This window comes from Coccinella septempunctata, chromosome 3 (genome assembly GCF_907165205.1).
Source record: "Coccinella septempunctata chromosome 3, icCocSept1.1, whole genome shotgun sequence".
Classification (NCBI taxonomy): Eukaryota; Metazoa; Arthropoda; class Insecta; order Coleoptera; family Coccinellidae; genus Coccinella; species Coccinella septempunctata.
The window spans coordinates 4,272,917-4,294,877 of record NC_058191.1 but is presented as its reverse complement, the minus strand read 5'-3'; the positions used below and the strand labels follow the sequence as shown (position 1 = coordinate 4,294,877).

The 21,961-nt window shown below is 34.8% G+C and overlaps 1 protein-coding gene across 3 annotated transcripts in view; it reads left to right on the top strand.

Annotated features, from left to right (window-relative positions):
- The window catches only part of LOC123308989, a 32,910-nt gene that overhangs the window by 718 nt on the left and 10,231 nt on the right, over positions 1–21,961 (top strand). Inside the window, exons 2-3 of one of the 3 annotated variants that reach the window (XM_044891822.1) lie at positions 12,011–12,167; positions 20,496–20,824. In XM_044891822.1, coding sequence (XP_044747757.1) covers positions 12,036–12,167; positions 20,496–20,824 — 461 coding nt within the window. In that variant the 5' untranslated portion in view covers positions 12,011–12,035. Of the gene's footprint in view, positions 1–12,010; positions 12,180–20,495; positions 20,825–21,961 lie in introns of all 3 variants that reach the window. The other 2 variants (XM_044891821.1, XM_044891823.1) reach the window with 2 other exon arrangements.

Here is a 21,961-nt window from a genome sequence, read left to right as displayed (position 1 = left end):
TATGCCATTTATATCCAATGGTGTAATTTAGAAAAAGAACAGCGATTTATCAATTTATGATAGGTAAATCGAGTAAAAAATTGACATAAGAAAAAATATTACTTATTATAAATCCAAGAGATTACTTGATCATCGATTAAGAAAAAAGAAGTCAGCTATTACTATTAATTTTATTTTATTTGCCTCGGTATAAATTGACCGTTGAATTCTACATTGCTTCGATTGAAAGGTCACGTGTGGCTGTTGATATTTATGTCTTCGCTTAAACAAAACTGCGTTTTAATCTTGCCACAAACGATCTAATTATTCTGAATATATCATTCATTGTGCTCTTGGATTTATTTTCAAATGAGAGAACTTATCCTTATGGTTTTCGTTACGGGTAGCCCGAAATATAAGTGAAAAATATAATATAAAGTAATATAAGTTGTATAGGATGAGCAAAACTCGATGATTCATGAAAGAAAATGAAACCGATAGGGAAAATCTGAGAGGAGTTTACTATGTGGGATTGATTGACTTCCTTCGTAAACAAAAAATCATATTTTTTACAAAATTGGATACTGAAGGAATCTTCGAATTTTTTCCACGACAGGTATAAAGGGTTGGGCATAACTTTGGGATTAAATTAATATTCATTCAACCAATAACTCAAACTGAAAACGCTGAAACCCGTCAATTGATTTTTGATTACCCTCATTTCCTGGCAATAATATTGAGTGTTTTTCTTCAACCCCTAAGCCGCAACCCCATCCAACTGTTTCCCGTTTTTCAAATGGAAACACATACCATGTATGGGCTCGTTGAAAAGCTCACGGAAAATGGAATCCCACCACAATCTTTGTTTTTTTAATTTGATGGTTATCGGGAGAAACACAAAGTCTCTTGAAAAAAAAAATAAAACTAATAATTAATAAAAAAACGAAGAATATTGTAGGATTCCATTTTCAGTGAGCTTTTCGAAAGAACCACATGGTAGGTATATGGTTTCAATTTGAAAAACGGAAGTTGGTGGGGTTGCGACTAAGGGTCTGCAGAAAAACACTCTATTTTATTGCCAAAAATTATATCAACTAAAATAATAAATAATTAAAAATCAAATTGATGGGCTTCACCGTTTTCATTTTGACTTATTAATTGAAGAAATATCAATTAAATTCTAGACTTATTATGACCAATCCTGCATATTTTCACATTTCGAAGACTAAATTTTTTTAAACACTACTGTCGAGAAGTAAGGTGTTATATCCTGTTTCATTGAAAAATTGATCATTGATATAAGTATTTCATAAATATTCAATTGATTGGTGCATTCGCTCTGAAAAACTGAATAGATCATATAGTGATGCAGCTGTCACCTAAACAAATAATAATGCGACTTAACCAGTTGGGAACTTGCGTTTTGAAGCAAAACCCTCTGGTGGAATAAGAAATAAGACACTATTCTCTACTTGTTGATCATATCCTAGGAATAGTTATTCTCATTATTTTTGAAGAAACATTGTTAGCTAGCATTCTAGGTAATAAGGTAATATACGTAGTGATTCATATGAATCTCGAGCACGAGGACAATAAAAATCTTTTTGTCCCTGCACATCTGAGCCCTTTGCTCCAAAATATGCAAGGATGCACCACTGAATAATGTTTGTATTATGTAATATATTTGAATTAGATCAACGCCAACAATATCAAAGTTTCTTAATTCCCAAAAGTTGAGCCCTGACAGAAAATTGTAGCAAACTTCAATTTACTGATATTTTAGATGCCCTCCGTCGGTTGAAACCATTTTCAGCTTGTTAGCTGTTTTTAGGAACCAAAACCCTGATTTGCCTGGGCTAATAGTTTTGAGAGAGTCTTCGTATAATCCTCACTAACTTTCCTATCTCAGAAGAATAAGATTGAAATTGAGCAAGCGTTGGAGATAGATTTTTCGAGAATACACAGTACACGTCACAGAAAGTTTGAAGTGAAAAACTTGTAATAGAAAATTTGAATTTCGTTATAGATACTTGTATTCAGTATTCAAATATATCAAGTTTTTTTCATAGCAGTTTAATTATTTTCGATATAATTTGATACTCTCGAAATTAGTCGATATAAGGAATCTAAGGTAACAATTGGGAGGATCTTGGTCGGATGTTATCCATCTAGTTACCTGTTATCCTCAATAATTTTAGAAAACGAATGAATAAATGCGTCCATGCGCTACCGAGGCTTTTCCTAGAAACTAGTGAGGATAACTTCATGTAAATGATAATTAATTCGAGTATACTACAGGGTGTTTTCAAAGGTGAGGCTTTTTTCCAAGATGGCTGAGATACAACCTCTAGAAGTTCCACAAAATTTCATTGAATTTCAAGTAGGGGACTCCGGCATCGCAAAAACGAAACAAAACATAAACATATGGCTGGACAATGAATGGTTCAGTACCAAGTTCATCGGATTAGATGCATCAGGTCACTTTTGAGAGAATCATAATTGTTGAATCGTGCAATTTAGGGTGAAAAAAATTTTCGATAATCGGGGCAGTTTCTTAAAAGTGCTTATATATTTTAGTTATGTTAAGAAAGTGCTATGATGTTTCCCCATTTCATCCCGTTTTTACGACGATTGTTGGAATTTTCGAACAAGAAGTTTGTGATGCCCATTGTGAAAAAATTCGTGAATAATTTGGAGGAATTTTATTGGTGAGATTTTGAATTATTATTCTATTTCTCACACTTGTGTCCTAAGTCTCTTCTGTCAGTTGGTATCGAAATGAGTCTCTTCATAAAATCGTGTAAGTTCCTACTAAAAAATTATGACAAAAATTCGGCAATCCTAAGTTTCCATTTTCATTACCACGTAAATATCGAACGAGCCACTATCCTAAACGAAACCACATGGTCGAATCAGGAGATGAGTTTTTTCCCACTGCTTTGAGATGATTCAGCTAACAAACGGTCTAGGATCGTATTAGGATCTATTTCAGTAATCATTATCAATTTTGTCATTTTGAAAGTTTTGTATAGGTGATTTTTGGTGAAACCCTTCATTTTGACCACTTCTACCTTCTGTTGAAAAAAAGCAACACCTTCAAATACACCCTGTATGCAGCAATGGTTCCCCTAGCTGCTGTTCTATCCGAAGATTCATTATTAGAAAATTAATAAAAAGAGATAAAATCATTGGTAATCCGGTCGTCCACAAGGGCGTATTGATTCAGTCGATGGAGGTTTTAATGAAGAATTAGGAATATTCATTAGTAAAAGTTCTAAATCTCGGTTGGGATCGGTGCATCCAAATGGCGAAATCAGCATCCCTTGGGCCCTATGCCCGACGGGATTTTTCGCTTGCCCTCCTAATATTCCCGAACTTTCAATGTACAAATTTTTTAAACAGGATGGTCCAATGAAAACTTAACACCTCCATTTTTCGACTTTGAAATGAAAATGTGGAAAATCGCTTGGATCGGTCAATTTCTAATTCGAGGGGGGGCAATTTCGCTTTTTTTATCCCCATGACTTCAACCCCCGAACAATAATCGTTATTATTAGAATATGCTGTAATTTTTAACGTGTAAAATATTGAAATATACTGCTCAAAAATTGAAGAGGATAATTCGCTTATATGTAATAATATTTAAAGGGTCATAAAGGGCTATTTTGTATATGTACTGATATACAGGGTGTTTCATGTGTCGTTGGCCATAGCCCAATGGTGAATGCAGGTCATCCAGGCTTTTCAGAATACCTGCTTGTTTTGTATCCTAAGGCTTTTAGTTTCGGAGATACGGGGTGATTCATGAATATTGGCCGAAATTTGCGATAGCCATAACTCTAGACTGCAAGATCTGATTCTCATCAGATTTTATAGGATTATTCACTTCAGAATGCTCTTTCAAACGGCTCATGAAATATCAATATTTTCAGGGCAGTATTCAGAATATCATGATTTTTCATTCAAGTCCCAAAATCTATATTTTTTACATCCCTTACAGAAATTTCGTTATGGCCATGAAAAACTACATAATCCATTCTAAGGAATTCAGTTTTCATTTTGCATGGCATACCTGTCACAAGGGAATAGGAACCGGACGAATTCATATTTTATGTCATTTTTTCGAGATGCGGTCCTGTTTTATTCCTTCGGTGATAATATTTATTGTCTTTTGCCGAGATTCTGAGTTATTTTAAATTCTGTTCATTTCTTCTTCATTTTAAAACCTCAGCATTTACTGAGTGTTCGTAAAAAAGTGTCCTAAAGTATGCAAAGTTGAGCTGTGAATTCTTTTGAAATTACATATTGAATTTAAATACAAATGATGTAAACCCTCTTGGAAAATGTAATCCGTAAGTAAATTTGCTTCATTACACATAACTATCAGAATTTATTTTTCTGAAAAACCTTAATCTTTATTTATTTTCTTTTATGAAACAACAATGAACAAACCGGACAAATTAATGTTTTATGTCATTTATTTCGAAATGCTGTCGAGATTTTAAATTTTTTAAAATTCTTTTTCATTTTAAACCCTCAGTTCCCACAGAGTGTGCGTGAAAAAGTGACTGACACTTCTGACTTCAAGGGAGCATTTACGGCAGAGGATAGAAGAAGTCTGTGCAGATGCAGAAGTTAAACTAAATCCCGATATGATCATAAGGGCAATATAATCTGATTTTAAGCGCTAGAAAATGCGTCGATATGGAAGAACTCCATTTCGAACATCTCTCATGATGATGATTTAGGCCAATATTCATGAATCACCCCGTATCTCCGAAACTAATAGCCTTAGGATACAAAGCAGGTTTTCTGAAAGGCCTGGATGACCTGCATTCACCATTAGGCCATGGCCAACGACTCATGAAACACCCTGTATAAAGTTAGGTGTCTATAGGTATAGTCTAAGATGCGATATAAGAAATATATACTCTCATCTGGTTATCTGATGATGACAAATGTTATAAGTTAGACAATATGTACAGGGTGGGCAAATTTCGATGTTTTAGCACTACAGCTTTTAAACCAGAGGAGATAGACACAATCTGATACCCCATTCTCGTTCTCTTTTTCTGAGAAACTTACAATAGTAGTAGTGATTTTTGGCCACTTTCTTTTGTTTTCGAGTTATAAGCGAAAATTGGAAAAATGGCAATTTCGAAATAAATTTATATCTCCGCTAATACTGATGATAGAGCTCTGAAAGTGAAACATTTTACGTAGAATCCAGTGGCGTGCTCGCCTTTTTAGCAGGATTTTTAATTACGAAGCTATGACCCAAAGTTATGTTTTTAAATAGGAACACTAGTTTTCTGTGCAATTTTTTGGAAGCCTAATTTTTACTGATTTCAAAAATATATAACATCATATGGTTTGTATTAATATAAATAATAAAAAATGGTCGAAAACCTTTTTTCTCAATATTTCTATGGTTTCAACTTTTGACGAGCACAGAAAAATAGAGTTTCCTATAACAAAAGCAGTTTTCTTCCGGCAATGTCATTCTTTCTATGCTTTTTACCAATTTTCACAAAATTTGAATCAAGATATATTTCATAAATTTTCATAATAATGAAAGGACTCATAGAAGGAGACAGTGGTAATCATACGATGCTATATGTTTCTGTGCTCATCAAAAGTTGAAACCATAGAAATATTGAGAAAAAAGGTTTTTGACCATTTTCTATTATTTATATTGATACAAACCATATGATGTTATATATTTTTGAAATCAGTAAAAATTAAACTTTCAAAAAATTGCACAGAAAACTAGTGTTCCCATTTAAAAAAACATAACTTTGGGTCATAGCTTCGTAATTGAAAATCCTGCTAAAAAGGCGAGCACGCCACTGGATTCTACGTAAAAAAGTGCCAGTATAATGTTTCAATTTCAGAGCTCTATCATCAGTATTAGCGGAGATATAAATTTATTTCAATATCGCCATTTTTCCACTTTTTGCTTATAACTCGAAAACAAAAGAAAGTGGCCAAAAATGACTACTATAATTGTTAGTTTCTCAGAAAAAGAGAACGAGAATGGGGTATCAGATTTTGTGTATCTCCTCTGGTTTAAAAACTGTAGTGTTAAAACATCGAAATTTGCCCACCCTGTACATTGATAGATCGCAAATGGGTTGCCTAGCTAAATCAGAGGCCAATAGTGTTAAATAATGTTAACTTTCATCAACTTTTTTTGATCTACTTCTACTACCCTTATTTGTTATTTATGAAAATCCAGCATAAGTTCACTGAATATTACACGAGGAATCAGGAAAACATGGGATTCCTAGTTTGCCCTTGGTACTCTTGTCATTTATATACCCTCATCAGTTATTTGGCTTTTTTTTTAATGAAAGGTTGACAGTATTAGGGTGCCTGGTCAAGAGTGAGGCACATCCATGGTTGCCTAGATTTTATATGTTAAGGTTTAAATGCTAGCAGGAAGAGCGACAGAGAGTTCAGAAGGACGATATTTTCGATATTTGGAGGTTGCCTTCCTGCCTTCATTATTGCATCCTGGAATTAAAACAGATTGAATAATAACAATACTTTCAAATTTTTTCATCTATCTATCTACTTTGTGCAAAGTGCAAAGGACCACCCATATCGAAATGATTCACCACTCGACGAACCTATTAAAATTACGTTGAAGAAGACAAAACCCCATCAAGACACGTCTACCTCCAAATCAAAATCACCTTACATCCTGTGTAAGATGATATTGTGTTAGACAGATTCATTTAAGAGTAGGTTATGACAGTATTTTCGTATAGTATAATCTACACTTCTGATGAAGCGTCAATCCTTTGAACATAATGACCCAGAATTCGATATTCTGAACGTATAAAGGGGCCAGCTTTGTGGCTTCGAGTGAACTCCCCCATGCTGCTAACTTACCTCATAACTTCCGTCGAAGTTCATTTACTATAGGAATAAAATGACAGTAGATTCTACAATGGCGCATTGTTACTATTATCTCTTCATTGTGAGAATACATTCAAGTCTGGAGCATTTGCTCGGAAATTTTAGGCAGTGATATTCGGTGAATTTCACGTTGGGAAATGTTCAGTGGCTGCTCCCTATAGCTCGAGATTATGTAGATTTTATTTATTCAAATTTTCGCACATCGTTCTTCACAATTTTGATGGAGTTTATCTCAGCTCTTGAAAATTTTAATGTTGGATCTGCATAGTGTTAGATGAGTTTTCAAAATCCATAGCGAATTACTAAATTTTCTGAAAAAAACAATGAATTGTAATGAACATAAATTCCTGTTTCAATAAAAGTACAACCTCTTGATTTTGAAAAGGAATAAAGGGTGTTCAATAATTTTGAAGATCGTATCGAGTACTATCTGACGCTAAAATTTCGCTTTAAAATATCGACATTGAAATAACAGCGAAAATAGTGAAAGAGGCAATGTGGAATTTATCTTGGGAATATTTCGTATCCGACACATTTCAAAGGTGTTTATTAGTAATATTGTTAATTTTTGTCCAAAAAATTTTACGGGCCATGTTTTCGATTGATTTTCGAATGATAAAATTATTTTTTAGAAATAACGACTCTGAGAAATATGTTCCCTTTTGGATGGTCCATCCAGTTTAGCTGATCTGGCTCCACTGGACTTTTTTCTATGGGGTCACCTGAAATCCAAGATTTACGCTACACAGCCTGAGTAGCTGGATGACTTGAGAACTCATTCATTAATGAATGCCGTCAAATTACACGAGAGATCTTCAGAAATGTACATGAAAAATTTCACCAAAAATTATATTACTGCATGGAAGTGAATGGTGTCCCTGTCCATTTTCAGCATTTAATAAACTACTTTACCTGTCATTTCGTTATCGATGGAAATTTTGAAGCAATAAGATCTTCAACATGAGGTATATCGCAACAATTCAAATCAAGGGGTTGTGCTCACTGCTCACCCCCGTTAGGGGGTGGCAGTTACGAGGATGCAAAGATCGAATCAGAAATTGACTCTGGTCCGAGTTTTCTACATTTTCATTTCAAAGCCAGAAAATCGAGATGTTAAGTTTTCGTGGATCACACTGTAATGTATTGTAAACAGAGACAAAACTCACCTTGCTAAAATTTGGGCAAAAGGAATATTTTACATCATGATCATGAACGTTCAATTAAATCAAAATATTTTCGGTTTTTGCTCCAGTTATTTTCGGAATAATTCATTTCATAAGGTTTTATTTTTATTTTTTTTTATAGGACCTATGAGTCATACGTAAAATCCCAATTTGGAGCCCTAACAAAGAAGTAAATTTTAACTAAGTTTCCCATCGAAGGATGAAAAAATTAAAAAATAAAACATATAAATATCATCATATAGCTTTGAACTAGAAAAAAATTCGAATTTCTTCCAGTAATGATAAAAAGCGAATACGCCGAATACTATACAGGGTGTAAATGAATAATTCAGAAAACATTTAATGCGCGATTCATCAAAAATAGTGTGGGTTATATAAATATTTTTTTAGCAGCCCCTAAAGATGGAACCTTCAAAGCTATTTTTTCTTAGAAACCAAAGAACTGACAGAAATGAACTATGAAAGCGAAAATGCAATAAAAAAAAAGTTGGTGGTGTTTCCCCACAATGACCTACACAGTAAATTTAAGTTCGAAGATAATTCCAGTTCCAACGTATTCGACTCAGGCTAAGTACATGTTGATAAATTTTTTTTTCCCAAAAACTGTCTTAACCAGAAATTGAAGGACACCTTATTTGTTGAAAAAGAATCGAGCTATCAGAAATAAAGTTTTCAATGGTATGATATGAATAAGGAAAAAAGTTTCTCACTAAACAAATTTAAGGGGTGTTTTTTTTCTATCCCTCACAATTTGAGAGGAACATAACTGAATTTTTTCTGATTGCCTTCTTGCACAGGGTGTTTTCAAAGGTGAGACTTTTTTTTGACAGAACGTAGAACTCATCAAAATAAGTTGTTTCACCAAAAATTGTCTATATAAAATATCCAAGATGGCTGAGATACAACCCCTAGAAGTTCGACAAAATTCCATTGAATTTCAAGTACGGGATATATGGCTGGACAATGAATGGTTCAGTACCAAGTTCATCGGATTAGATGCATCAGAACACTTTTGAGAGAATCATAATTGTTGTATCGTGCAATTTAGGGTGGAAAAAATGTACAAAATCGAGGCAGTTTCTTGAAAGTGCTTACATAAGCACTTTCAAGAAACTGCCTCGATTTTCAACATAACTAACATTACTTATGTTGAAAAAGTGCTATGATATTTCCCCATTTCATCCCATTTTTACGACGATTGTTGGAATGTTTGAACAAGAAGATTGTGATGCCCAGTGAAAAAATTCGTGAATAGTTTAGACGAATTTAATCGGTGAAATTTTGAAGCATTATTCTATTTTTTACACTTGTGTCCTAAGTCTCTTCTGTAATTTGGAATAGAAATGAGCCATTTCATAAAATCGTGTAAGTTACTAAAAAATAATGGGAACAATTCGACAATCCTAAGTTTCCATTTTCATTACCACATAAATATCGAACGAGCAAATATTCTAAACGAAACCACATTGTCGAATCAGGAGATAAGTTTTTTCACTCTGCTTTGCGATAATTCAGCTAACAAACGGTCTAGGGTCGTATTAGGATGTATTTTACTTATTAAATTTGTGCAGTCACTCACCGAACATCGTGTTTATTGGCAATTGTCATAGTTCAATTCACTCACCTTCCTCTGTTGTTTTGAAGAGTGCTCTAACGGTGTCGGATGAAAACCCTGAATTATATTTCCTAGAATTGCTCCTCTGTAAATTGGAATTCCTTCTTGATTTCCTTGGATATAGAACGCATGGGCACGAAGTCAAGTTACCCCAAATTTCAACACAGTCTTGTTCTGTTACATTATCACAATACGGTTCCAAATTTTGATTTAAATGATTAAGAATGGAATGCGCAAGACACAAAAATTGTTCTCTGATAGAGGTACCATTCTTAAACTGCGCTGAATCTTTGAAGTTGGCACTTTCATCGTCCGAAGAAAAGCAGTCGAATGATTGCGAACAAACTTCAATCAACGATCCAATTTTTTCAAACATGCTCAATTCCGAATTCAATTTTTGAGCGATCAAATAAGACAATCGACAATGAACGTTACTGAAATCTATTTCTGAAAATCTATTGTCATTCATATAACTGAGGATAACTATTTCTAGCTGTTTTATTTCTGCATCTAGAATATTGATGAGATTCTTTTCTCCATTATTTAAAATGTTTTTGGAAAATCTAGTAGCAAAAACCTGACACGCCCTTTCTAATCCTAAGAAAGGACTGAAATTTTTCGAAATTTTTGAATCTAATTCATCTTGAAAACTATCACTGCTACTACTACTGCTGCTAGAATTCGAGGTTTGTTGGAATGTTCGAAGATTGTGATGCCCATTGTGAAAAACTTCGTGAATAATTTGGACGAATTTCATTGGTGAGATTAGAAGTATTATTCTATTTTTTACACTTGTGTCCTAAGTCTCTTCTGTCTGTGGGTATCGAAATGAGCCGTTTCATAAAATATAAAATTGTGCAAGTTACGAATAAATAATGAGAACAATTCGGCAATCCTAAGTTTCCATTTTCATTACCGCGTAAATATCGAACGAGCCAATATCCTAAACGATAAACCACATGGTCGAATCAGGAGATTAATCATTTTCAATTTTTTTTCAACTTTGTCATTTCGAAAGTTTTGTGTAGGTGATTTTTGGTGAAACACTTCATTTTGACCAGTTCTACCTTCTGTTGAAAAAAAGCCTCACCTTCAAATACACCGTGTATAATTTTTGCTCAATTTTATCTCAGTCAGTTTTCTGGTTTCTAAAAAAAACATGAAAATTGCTTTTCAGTTGCCATCTTCAGGGAGCTATATCTGAGCAGGGGCTGCCCAAAAGACCCACACTTCTTTTCAAAAATATATCATCCCTTACATTTTTCTTCACATTTTCCTGCACAAATTTCATTTCGTGAATTTGGCCAATAGGAGGAAAGTAAATCAATTTTTCCTTTCAAGTGCGGAAAGTGATACTTTACCGCACGCGACTGCCAGAGTTCGGGCAAGTAGTCACATTTTTAATTTCTCCACGACTTGTTTCACCTCATTTCTCAATCATATCAAAACTCATATGATTAAAACTGAAAATGTCCCCTTCCTTCAATACCTCAGGAGAAATTAACTTTCCCACACTGATATATGTACTTTCAAAACTGAAATGAATATTGGAAATTAGTCAAAAACTTACGGGAGTAGGAGAATTTATCTCAGAATAAAGAAACAGTGTTCAAGTCTTGGAGTTATTGTATCTGTATTTAAAAGTTTTTTTCTGAGTACCTTCAAAGCAGCGGTGTGCGAGTCCAGTACTCTCGGAGTAGTGCAAAATGGCGAAAGCACCGGTTCCTTTCTACTGTTCGTACCGATAGATGGATCAGATCAGATGGAAAATTACCGGTATGCAGACAATTAAAGATGATAACAGTCTTCTACTCTCTTTCACATCTACATATGTGAAAGAACTAATTTAAAAAAAAACGTTTAAACTTTTAGCTGTTTTGGTTCGCACTCAGAACTGTTAAGAATGAGTTCAAAGTAATTGAACAGCGATGGTGTGAAAGCTATGCTCGAGCTCACTCGCACATAAATGTGCTACTGTTTTGAGCTGATCTGGAACTATCGAAAAATCGAACCAAAAGAGGCATAATATCATAAATGGTCATCACCAACACCAACATACCGATATGACACAAAAACTATGTGTTATCACTTAATCTGAATGAACAAATACGTTCATTTTCTGATAGAATCTTGTTGGCGCTTTTATATATCTTATATAATATACAATATTTATTCCAGTACTGATGTAATTTCATCTTAAAACACCTCTAGAGTCTCATAAAAAAAATAAAATGAATTGAATGCTCCAACTTATCCTCTATTTGCTCGTCTATATTCTTCGATTTAACTGTGTTGTATTGCCTGCCAGTAAATCCGTGTCATAGTACCTCGTCATGGCAACCGATGGTACCATCTTCACCCGAACCACCCCCTCACCCTCCGTTGCAGTCAGTGTGGCAAATCCACATAGGCAGAAGCGCATGGGACCTGCCCCCTTTGCGTCTTTCGAGGATCTCTCTGACGAGGTGAGATCACGTGTACGTATCCACAACTCTTTATCTTTCTACAGCTTCCTCTTAGTGTATCTGACTGTTAGGCAATGTTCGATGTATCTAGTTCTAGAGCACTGTACATATCTTCAGCACGGTCTTTCAAAATACGCTCGAATTTGAAAATTTCACATCAACTTGAATGGATAGAAAGAATTTTAAAAATAGGTACTCTTTATGATGAGTATTCCTGAAGCAGCTCAAATGATTATTTGTCTGCAAAAACTTTATAGCAAAATTTGGCTGTGTAGATACACTGCGCAAAAAAATAACGCACATTATGGAAATCTCAAATTTATTCTACAACTGAAGGTTTTCCCAATGATAATTATTTTTATCAGAATTATGCATGCATATGTTATCCACTTTCAACGGTTTTCTTCAATACAGATGTTTCTACCCAGCAGGAATAAAAAAAGATGATATTATCAGATTTTGCATGTATTGGCTCCATTCTAAAATCAGTTGTTCTCGATCAATTCTAGTGATCAATAGTTTTTCTTTCGTTTGATTTTCTACACTCGATCGCTATGCAACGCGAAACACGCAATTTGACCCAAGAGGAATGTGCCCAAGCGGTAGTTTTGCGAGAAGAAGGGTGGACATACACAAGAATTGCAGAAAGGTTTGGAGTTTCCCATACAAGTGTGTCCAGAATGTTGCAGCGATTCAGGGAGACAGGTATGAATGTCCGAAGACCAGGACAGGGTAGACCACGGGTAACAACTGCCATTCAAGAACGTTACTTGAAAGTTTGTTCGTTGAGACAACGGTTTGCAACCGCTCGCCTCCTTCAAATTCAGCTTGAGCAAACTCATGAGGTGCAAATTAGCACTCAGACAAATCGCCTCAGAGAATATGATTTAAGGCCTCGTGTCGCGGCAAGAGGCCCAGCTCTTACCCCAGCCCATCGAAGGGCGCGTTTGGATTTTGCGAGAGAGCATATCCATTGGGAAGAGGCCGATTGAGAAAGAGTTCTCTTCACAGATGAGTCTAGATTATGTCTCTACCATTGTGATCGACGTTCCCTTGTATACAGACGTCCACATGAAAGATATGCTCAGTGCAATTTCCTGAATACTACTGGTTTCGAGGGAGGATCGACCTAGTGGTCGTTGATAATGGAGCTATGAATGCTGATAAGTATATAAGGAACATTCTTGAAGAGCATGTAGTGCCATTTGCCCCATACATTGGTGTAAATTTCATTTTTATGGACGATAATGCCAGACCCCATCGTGCGCGCATCGTTCAGGAGTACCTTGAAGAGGTTGAAGTCTCTCGAATGAAATGGCCAGCAAGAAGTCCAGATCTCAATCCGATTGAGCAGGTTTGGGAGAACCTCAATAGAAGGCTGAGAAGTTCAGAAAATCATCCAGCTACTCTTAATGACTTAGGAATCCAACTCGGAGAAATCTGGGAAGGATTAGATCAGAACATTTTAAGATCACTCATTTTGAGTATGAACCGTCGTTGCCGAGCTGTAATTAACGCAAGGGGTGGAAATACCAAGTATTAAATCACTTATCAGCATTTCAGTATTTTGAAAATTGTTCATTTCTCTTCTTTCACATAAGATTCGGTGAAATCCTGAATTTTTCTTCCATTTAATGTGTCTTGTTCCGTTCAAAACCTTCCCGAGAGAACATAAAAATAAGTTATAAAGTCAATGTAGAGTTAACTTTCATTAAAATTGAGATTTTTCAGAATGTGCGTTAATTTTTTTGGGCAGTGTATTTTATAGTACACAAATTCGAAGGCCTAGTTCTCTTTGGTAGACAATAATTCTTTGCATTTATTGTTACACGTGTAGATTGGAAATCTGCCTTTCGGAAACATTACATCATTTTTGCGCCCACGGCAGAGTTACAAAGAAAATCTTGAAAAATACCGGACAATGATTTCGACTTAAGTCCACTATGAGAATCGTGTCGTAGGTTCATAATGCAGAATTCATAATTGGCTTTTATATACTCTTATGCAGGATGCAGCCATTGTTCGTGTTGAATGACTTTCGTAAAGTACACCTCCAGGTATGAGAGCATAATGCCGTAAATAGCCAATGAATGAAAGTGAAAGACATAATTGTCCAAGCAAGAAACATCAATGGCTTTTTTCTGCTACTAAATTGTTTCAAGGGGGTCATGAATCCGATCAGAAAAAAATAAAGACGAAATTATAGAATAAACAAAACATATTTTATTTTTACTCATATATCTACAGGATATTTCATAACTGAATGCTAATCGTGAAATAACCTAATCCTTGAAATATTTTGAGAGAAATTCTTGGTATGAATGAAAGTCCCCCAACCGCTAAATTTCTGAAACAGCTTTTTTTTTAATTATGCAAAGATACTTAAATTAAACTGACGTCAATCCGGCACATGGTGATAGCTCACTTCATTTCTGTCCAGAATATCAAAATTTGGTTCCAGTAAAAGTGTCTTGGTTTTCGAGATATTGACAGTTTAGTGGAATTCGTCGAAATCATCAACTCATTGATTGTTTTCAGTACCCCGGCTACAAATGTTGATGTTTTGTTGTTTTTTTGTAATCGTATATTAAGGATGAATCAGCCTATTCAACATGATCAAAGATTATCCCAAGGTTACTTAGCACTATGGTGTGCTCAGAAAAAAAAATTTACCCGCACTATTTTTTTTCTCAAATATTTTCACCCAAATTTAATCGTTCATGCTATAAAAAAATTATACCCAACTATTCCGGCACGTTACGCCAAAAGTTGGAGCAATTCGTCAAGTATTCGATACAACAATATTTCCAACTCTACATACGGTGAGACAAAAAATAGTGCGAGTAAATTTTTTTTTCTGAGCATACCATAGTAAACTTGGGTTAATTTTTGATCATGTTGAATAGGCTGATGCATCCTTAATATTCGATTGGAATATTATAACAAAACATCAACATTTGTTGCCGTGGTACTGAAAACAATCAATGAGGTGATGATTTCGACGAATTTCTCAAAACCGTCAATATCTCGAAAACCAATAAGACACTTTTACTAGAACCAAATTTTGATATTCTGTTCAGAAATGAATTGAGCTATCACCATGTGCCGGATTGATGTCGGTTTCCGGGACACTCTGTATATAGGATGAATCTTCGACACGTACAAATATTTTAACTGTAGATTCTTGTGGTCGAAAGAATCAATTTTTTCCTTTGCCATTTTTTCCGAATCAGCTCGGTTTAAAAGATACAGGCTGTTGAAAAACCATGAAAAAATGTTATTTTTAGTTCCCACAAACGGTTTCATCGAATGAAATGAATTTCGAAATATGGTTTTTCATTAATTTGATGAATATTTTTCGAAGATTTATTTAGTTATTTATTCCTTTTTCTACAATACAAATTCACACAGACCAGTTATTAGGTATACATATCAGAATTAACTTTATTAAAGAAGATATCACCCATATTTTCCAGTTTTCTCATTATGACCATTACGTACCATAAAATTACCAAGAATTCAAAGAACCCAACTCTTGAAACTAAGTTGTATGCTATCTAATGAAAATTTGAACGTTTTGTGAAATAATTATTTATATTTTCTCGTATAATGCAACGTTTTAGAGTAATGTAATGTTCAAAAATTAAAAAGTATCTGTGAAATTTTAAAAATTGTGCATGGGTACTTTGGCTGAATACAACTCTGTTTGAAAAATCCACAGATGTGTAGTGTCACAGATTTAGCTAGTAATTCTGAAGGTAATTTTGTTTTTTTGTTTTTCCAAGAGTGGCACAGCACATTATGAAAACTTAAAATGGCTATATCTTCTTGTCAGGACCGATTCGGAAAAAATGGTATGAAAAAAAAAATGTTTCTTTTGACCACAAGAATCTATTGTTAAAATATTTGTTCGAGTCAAAGTCTCACCCTGTATATGCGAAGTTTAAACCCACTAAGCCCTTACCAACCGAGGAAGCTGCGGCATAAGAAGAGTTTATGCCATCCTCACAGATTGAAACTACTGATTCTAGTACAGTGACTCTATCGATATTTGATAGAGTCACTGTAGATTCTAGGACTAATGACTACCATCTAGCGGATGCATTCAGTATACTGAATGAACTATAGTTCATTTTCTGCTGATTCGTCTGTTCCGATGCCAACTATTGTTGTTCCTGAGGAACAGTGCGTTTTCCACTAAGCTCCAATCAATCTGATTCTGCAGCAGGCATTGTGTACTTCAAAGCTCCATAGCGGTCGGAGTATATGGTCAAAGTAAAAACCATACAGATGAAGAACGATAAGACCTATCTGTAGACCTATCCGCCTTTCGAGAGTAGTTTCTTAAATAGCTGAACTGCTGTACATCAGTGTGTCAATTTAAAAAGGTACCACCTTTAATACCTCGGCCCCCAAGCAAAATCAAACAAAATGCAAAAAGGAGTTACTTCTTCAAGCAGATCTGAGTAAGTATAGTACCTTTGCAAATTGACAATGTATAAGTTAGATCACTTTGATATTGGAGATATGGATGACTAAAATATCCTTGGTTGTAAGGCTGGGTAAATCGTTTCCGACTCCCGATCGATGAAGAGTGGCTTGCCCCAAGGTTTGGCTCTTGGTCCAATTTTTTTCTTGACCTCCCCTTTGTTATCGTTGCCCACCATTCATTTTACGCTTTGAACCTAAGAATTATCGCCGATGCTGAAACCTCAGTGTTTTAACTTCAGTCTTACATAGATAACATTTTCCTTTGTTTCTGGGTTCAGCAACTCCCATTTAATTTCACCAAATGTGAAGCCTCTTCCACTTAGGAAAGAGGAACCCAAAGACCAATTACCGTTTGAATGGGATCCCCAAATTTTTTGTTTAATGTCAGCAAACAGTAGGTATCTCAACATTCAAAAGAGGTCCGGACCTATGCAATGCTATATCTATTTCCCGAAATAATTCAAGGATTATGGCACTAAGGATTAGCATTCAGTTATGGAACATATTCCATAATGAATGATTCTTTTTTTATATAAGAGAAATTATTTCTGGAACGTATAGGTCTGTTAGTCTGTAGACAAAATTGTTCTAACATCAGACAGCAACTAATGATCGGAATAATTTAGTTTTGTTTCTTGAACTCTTATATAAAAACTGGTATCATCATGGCCATACAAACTTGAAGAACAATTGAATTAGAATCAACAGATCATTCAGAAATATGAAAAAGAAAAGGTGGAGTAGCCCTACTGAAACTGCAATGGGGTTTTCTCATCACATGCAACATATTAAATCAAATTTTAAGGCAATAACATTAATAATGTGAAGAAGTAAACGGTTGACTTGAAAGACCTGCTACAAAATGTACAGTGCAAATCTAGATCACCCTCTTCCTCCTAATCCAAACACTTCACACACTAAGCATGTTCATTTTTCAACACTTCTACACTTATTTGTCCTACTTCGCCGCTTCTGATTCTATGAATACTTTCATGGGTGTGTTATCTACACTGCTTCTTTGTTTATTATTTTAAGATATTCAATAACCATGAGGGTCTACGTCTTTATACGATATATGTTTGCAGAATATCAGTTTTGGCATTCATAATGCGGTCATAGTACAATATTTCGCTGAACCTTGCATGAATTGTTCCTTTACACGCGGTTTAACATCTAGGTCTACGACACTGAGGATAATTCTTGTAACTCGAAAAAGGAAGTGTTCTGTGAGAACACAAAATCAATATTTTATTTATTTATCACTTTGGAACAATGAATGCGATAAAATTTCATTTAATATACAGTGTCTTCCAGTCAAAGGTACAAAATTCTGTATTCTGTATTTGAATAAGTGTACACCCCTGTTTTTAATGGGAAAACAAAAAAAAAGCATACCAGCTATGTCATTACATCTGAAGGTTTTTTTATTATATTAATGGGAATGTAATGGAGGGTAACGAAGGTTCTGCAGGTGTGCCAAATGTCTTTTCTCGAGTTTTTTGAGGTTCAATAAAAAATGGGTTCAGTTCATTGAAAATACATAAAATTGAAAGTCTAAAGATTATTATTGGCTAAGGTAATAAGAAGAACACATATTGAAATTGCTCAACTATTCCAAGGAAATTCTTGTTCCTGACTTATGTCAGTTAAGTACGAGAAGTAAAATTTATGAACGATTTCGCGAGAGAAGTATTGCACAGAAAATATACCAGCTAAGTGTTAAAAATTATGTACTTCCGAGCTTTTCATTGTCTAGACTTCAGAAAAACCCACACCCATATACCATGCAGATGTAAGTGTTCGTCGGCATTTTGTATTGACTATAATTAAATCATAAGATACATCCATATAAAATGCTATTAACGTAGTGAAAGAAAAATTTAATATGTTCGAAAAAGAAAATTAATGACCATGTGGATATAAAATGATTTAGTCACTGTACATATTGATTGATTGAAATTTTTTGTGCCACTGTTTAGAAAAATAAGTTTTATACCAAAGTTTGATGGTTCGAAATGAATTTATGAAAACACTTTCCTTTCATAAAATTTGTTCCAGAAAGCAGGCCCATCATCCTACATCTTAGGTACGAAACTTTTTCACTTCAGATTGGCACAAAAAACGTGATGGGGGAGGCGGCATTTATTCTTAATCAATCAACCTGTACAGGGTGGGCAAAAATCGTTGTCTACTGGGGGATCTCGAGAACTATAGCAGCTAGAAGAAAACGGACGACAAATTCTTAGCTCTTTTTTCTTTACTAATCCAAATCTGGAAACAGAACCAGCCTATCATTTCTAGATTTTGAGTTATTAACAAAAATTGAGATTTTGACGATTTCGAAAAATTCTCATAACTTTTTGTCTCTGAAGTTACAGATCTGAAACTTGAACCTTTTTAGGTACTTTTATACGTAGAATCTACTGACAAAACGTTTTTTTCCAATTCAAAAATAACAAATTCAATAAAAGTTGAAAGCATTTAAAAACGAAAGTTCGCCTAATGATTAATAATAATAAATAATTATCGTCAGTGGATTCTACGTGAAAAAGTATCTGTAGAAGGTTCAAGTTTCAGATCCGTAACTTCAAAGACAAAAAAGTTATGAGAACTTTTCGGAAAGGTCAAAATCTCATTTTTTGCTAACAACTAAAAAACGAAAAATCGAAATCGTAGGAGTCTACGGTTTCCACCATTCTTTGTTACTCTGAAAAAGAGCCCGGAAATTGTCATCCGTTTTCTTTTAGCTGCTCGAGATTCCCTCAGTAAACAACGAATTTTGCCCACACTGTACACATTCTCATGAATGGACATTTATCAATAGATAGTTAATCAATCCAGATTCTGATTTCCTGAAGAGAATAATTCAAAACTCCACACAAAAAACTCTTTTGAAGGTTGAATTTCGGCCACAAAATATTAAACTCACTAATATGCAGTATATTTCCTTACACCTGAATTTATTCACGGTTTTCATCGTATGATCTACTGTTTGATATTTATGGCAATTTTCAAATATTCAAGATCCGCTTAGTCAGAAAACCCCGCTGTGTCAACACATGTAGATATTAAAAAAATGTTCACAAGAAATTCCTATTTGAAATAATATCTTTCTTAGGTGTCCTATGTTATTGAATAGGCCTAACCCATTCAAGACCTTCCATAGGTTTACCATGTTAGAATACAATTAATGTTGAGGTTGATTTTTGGTATTTTAGAAACTTCCATCAAAAGTTAATTTTTCAACTCACTTCTCATATTTCACAGAATGCTGAACAAACTTGAAGCAGCCAATTTCACCTTATTCCTATAATCATTTTCAACTACGGTGACGTCCATATTTACTCTTTCTCCTTGCTTTATTTTGTCTCCTGAAGATTCGTCCAGTTTGACAAATATGTCTTATCGAGAGAAATATTATGTGAAACTCGTCCCCAAATTAACATTTGTTAATTTTTGGAAAAAACAACGCAAATACCTGCCAGAAATATCGTCAGACTTCTTTTCACTCATAATTGTTCTCAATTTTTTCAACTTGTGAACCAAGTTCTCTTAAAATACCATTCTTCATGTTGGCATCCACTATTCAATTATTATCAAACTCCTCGTTTGCATGTGTTCGTCATTTTCTACCAGGCCCAACATAATCTGAGAAAACTTTCTGTTGTTTCAAGGATAAACTTCGAACTACATTTTTTTTGCGAAAACTTATGAAATTACACCACGAGCTCTTACCAATTTCGATATGATAATCTTTAAATTCGTTCAACTGATTCGTATAAACTCAAAGGCTCATTCATTCTTATGGCTACACATTATTTCAAATCGATGTTGCAGTTAGAAAGTCCGGATGATACTACAGCGTCATCAGTAGTTAGGCTCCCTGGAATACATGAAGATTTGACTCCAAGCAGTCCAGGATACATAATGAGCCACACTCCAGAATTGGTTTATACCGGAATCAGCCTTGTAGGGCAGGTTAAGACTCCGGTCAATCCATCGACGTCATTTCTGGAAGCTATAGTTGCTCCTGCATCGGGGTCTCAGCTGCAAGCGCCTAACACTCCAAGGATCGATATTTCTAGAGCCAGTAGTTCCTCACATCACGATAGTAAGGATAGCTCACCGGACAGGGAGATCATAGAAGGAAATGTAGGAAGCAATAGGTATGTATTCCTTCTAACACCAATATACGAGGATATATTGAAAAATTTCTAGCTACTATAGAACCAAACAAAATTTCAATGTCAAAATATCTTATTACTCGACATATTCTCCTCTCAATTGGATACATTTATTACATCGAACCTGCAACGTCTTTAGACCTTTCAAAAGAAATGTTTCTTCTTGCTCTGCAAACCAGACCTCAACAGCTTTAATTACCTTCTCGTTGGAAGAAAATTTACAACCTTTAAAACTTTTTTTCAATTGAGGAAAGAGATGATAGTCGGATGGAGCCAAATCTGGTGAATAAGGGGGGTATTCTAGTAATTCAAACCCTATTTCACGAATTGTTTGTATGGCAACATGAGATTTGTATGCAGGGGCGTTGTCCTGCAAAAACAAAACACTTTTGGACAGCTTTCCGCGACTTTTCTCTTCAATTTTTTCTCGTAAAGTGGTCAGTAATGTCGAATAGTAATCTCCGGTTATTGTTCTACCATTATATCGTAAAATCAATCATGATTACTCCATGGCAATCCCAAAAAACAAGCAAGAACTTTTCCAGCAGATTTTTGTACACGAAACTTCTTAGGTATTGCACAACCACAGTGTCGCCATTCCATCAATTGTAGCTTTGTTTCTGGATCGTAGAAATGTACCCAAGTCTCATCCATAGTGACAATTCGGTTTAAGAAGTCTACATTGTTTTCAAATCGAGCACAGATCGAACGCGATGCTTCTACCCTTGCACGCTTTTGCTCAATATTCGAACATTTGGGGATCCATTTTGGAGCAATTTTTCCCATGTCCAAATTGATGTGAACTATATGATGAACGCGCTCGTATGAAATATTCAGTGCTTCAGATATCCGTTTAAGCCCAATTCGACTGTCTGATAAAATCATGTCATGAACTGCATCGATATTTTCGGGGACTGACACAGAACCTTCCCGATCGGTCATCATCTTCAATGGAAAATTTACCTCTTTTGATGATTGCAATCCAATTTTTCACTGTCGCATACGAAGGGCATTGATCACCAAGGGTTATAAGCATATCTTCGTAAATCTGCTTACCTCTTAACCCTTTTAAATACAGGACATGATGATGGCTCGATACACCAATTTTTCGATTTTCAC